At 43.4% G+C, this 1,867-nt stretch overlaps 1 protein-coding gene across 1 annotated transcript in view; it reads right to left on the bottom strand.

Moving 5' to 3' along the window:
* LOC101849877 overlaps window positions 1–1,867 on the bottom strand; it is a gene marked incomplete in the record, with an annotated part of 50,180 nt that overhangs the window by 43,629 nt on the left and 4,684 nt on the right. The window contains 1 exon segment of the mRNA XM_005107137.2: window positions 1,476–1,606. Coding sequence (XP_005107194.2) covers window positions 1,476–1,606 — 131 coding nt within the window.

The following is a 1,867-nucleotide window of genomic DNA, read 5'->3' as shown; positions in this document are numbered from 1 at the left end:
CATTGATGACTACTACTACTACTACTACTACTACTACTACTACTACTACTACTACTACTACTACTACTACTACTACTACTACCAACACTATGCACACTGAAATCGTAGCATAGACCCAGGTAGACATAGACGAGGCAGTACAGCGGCAGAAAATTAAGAAAAAAAATGTGACTCCTCTGGGGTTCATCGTTGGCTTGTTGACCTCGACTCAAAGGTCAAAGGTTGTTTCTTTGCAGTCTTTTATGGAGACTGTACTGTACTGGCCCCCAGTGGGTAGCGCTAGAAGACTGCAGCAGTCCCTTAACAACTTCCATTGTAAGTAATACTGGTACCAAACACCATTATTTCTGTACAGTGTACTAATCATTCAAAATCTCAGTGTATATGCATCAAACAATGTGTGTGTGTTGGGGTGGGGGTGGTGGGGGAGGGGGTCTTGTGTTCTAGCGGTTACGGAGTTCACCTCTCATTCAACAAGTCCCAGGTTCGAAACTTAACAGCGACAGGAAATTTTCCCCTCTAAAATTCTAATATTCTCCTTTCACCTCCTGTCCCACTACTCTCTAAACATGTTCTGTCTTCTGCTTTCGTTTCCAACTTCTCTCCTCCCCCCGTTTTGTCCCTTTGAGTTAGTGACTCTTTCTACTGCCTTTCTCTGCAACTCGTTGGCTCCTTCTTACTGCTGTCTTTCAGCCACACCCCTGATCTTAAGGTAGGTAAGATATAATACCAAGCCTTCTGGAATAAGGACGAGAAAACTTGGAGGTCCTGTGAGCAACACATGTACCGATGTTACCGTAGTATTTTCCCTACACTTCCAATGTCAGTTGTTGAGCCACCCTGATTTGGAGGACGCATTTGTAAATGCTCCAGAGAGGAGTGAACCATCTTGTTGGGTAGAATCTTTGATCCACAAGACACCTGCCTGGACTTGTTACCCGTCAGCCACCGTCAGTCAGCTGATGTTGAAAATCCTGGTAACCGCAGAAACGTTTGGATTCGCGTAGAGCATGCTGATGGCCCGATTTCTCTGATGTTGAGTTAATCTCACAATTTTTCTCAGGTGACAATGATCAAATGTTGCCGCTTTTGGTAAACCCAGAACTAACCTTCATGAAAATGTCAAAGAATAGAACAAATCCGCCACGTGGTCGGTACAAACATGTCTATTTCCTTTTTTTTAAAACTTGGGTGCCGTGAACACGAAGTGAAGCACTACAATGTTACTTTTATAGCAAAGTCTACTTTTTTGAGTCTTAGTATTAGTCATGAGAAAGGGAAAAACGTGGGGACTCACAAGACTTGATTTTCTGCTCAATCAAAAGTGGGATGTTTTTTATCGCCAGTTTATAAGCTGCTAGGATTACAAGACATTTGATTTATCAGGGTCAGAAGTGTTCCCTATCCAGTTATCAAATTATGTGCGTGTCACATGACTACATGAGTTAATATCACCGCTCCAAGCCTGTACTCACCCCGGCCAATAATTTCCAGTAGAACTGACACAGAGCTTGTGGGTACACTCTGTCCGTCTCACACGTCAATGACACAGAGGAGTTGTCTCCCGAGAAGCGTGGCTGGTCACAAGACACAGCTGAAGGTTTTTCTGGAAAACACATGAGGTGTGAGAGCACAGACTTGTTCTAAACATAACATTTTATCATTCCCAAAAACTCTGACAATTATTGATTTGAGGAACGTTCGGATGTGACGATGTCTTTACTCTTTACACACAGTGGCAGTACTGGAACTGTTCATGATTTGGTACTTTACAACAAAAATTGTTGTCATTGTATGAAATTATGGTACGTGGCTTCTGAGTCCATGTGTGTAAGAGGGGTGGGGGCGGGAAGGGGGCTTGGGTTGG

Source organism: Aplysia californica, unplaced genomic scaffold (genome assembly GCF_000002075.1).
Source record: "Aplysia californica isolate F4 #8 unplaced genomic scaffold, AplCal3.0 scaffold00578, whole genome shotgun sequence".
In the NCBI taxonomy this organism is placed as follows: domain Eukaryota; kingdom Metazoa; phylum Mollusca; class Gastropoda; order Aplysiida; family Aplysiidae; genus Aplysia; species Aplysia californica.
This window is presented reverse-complemented; position numbering and strand designations above follow the sequence as displayed.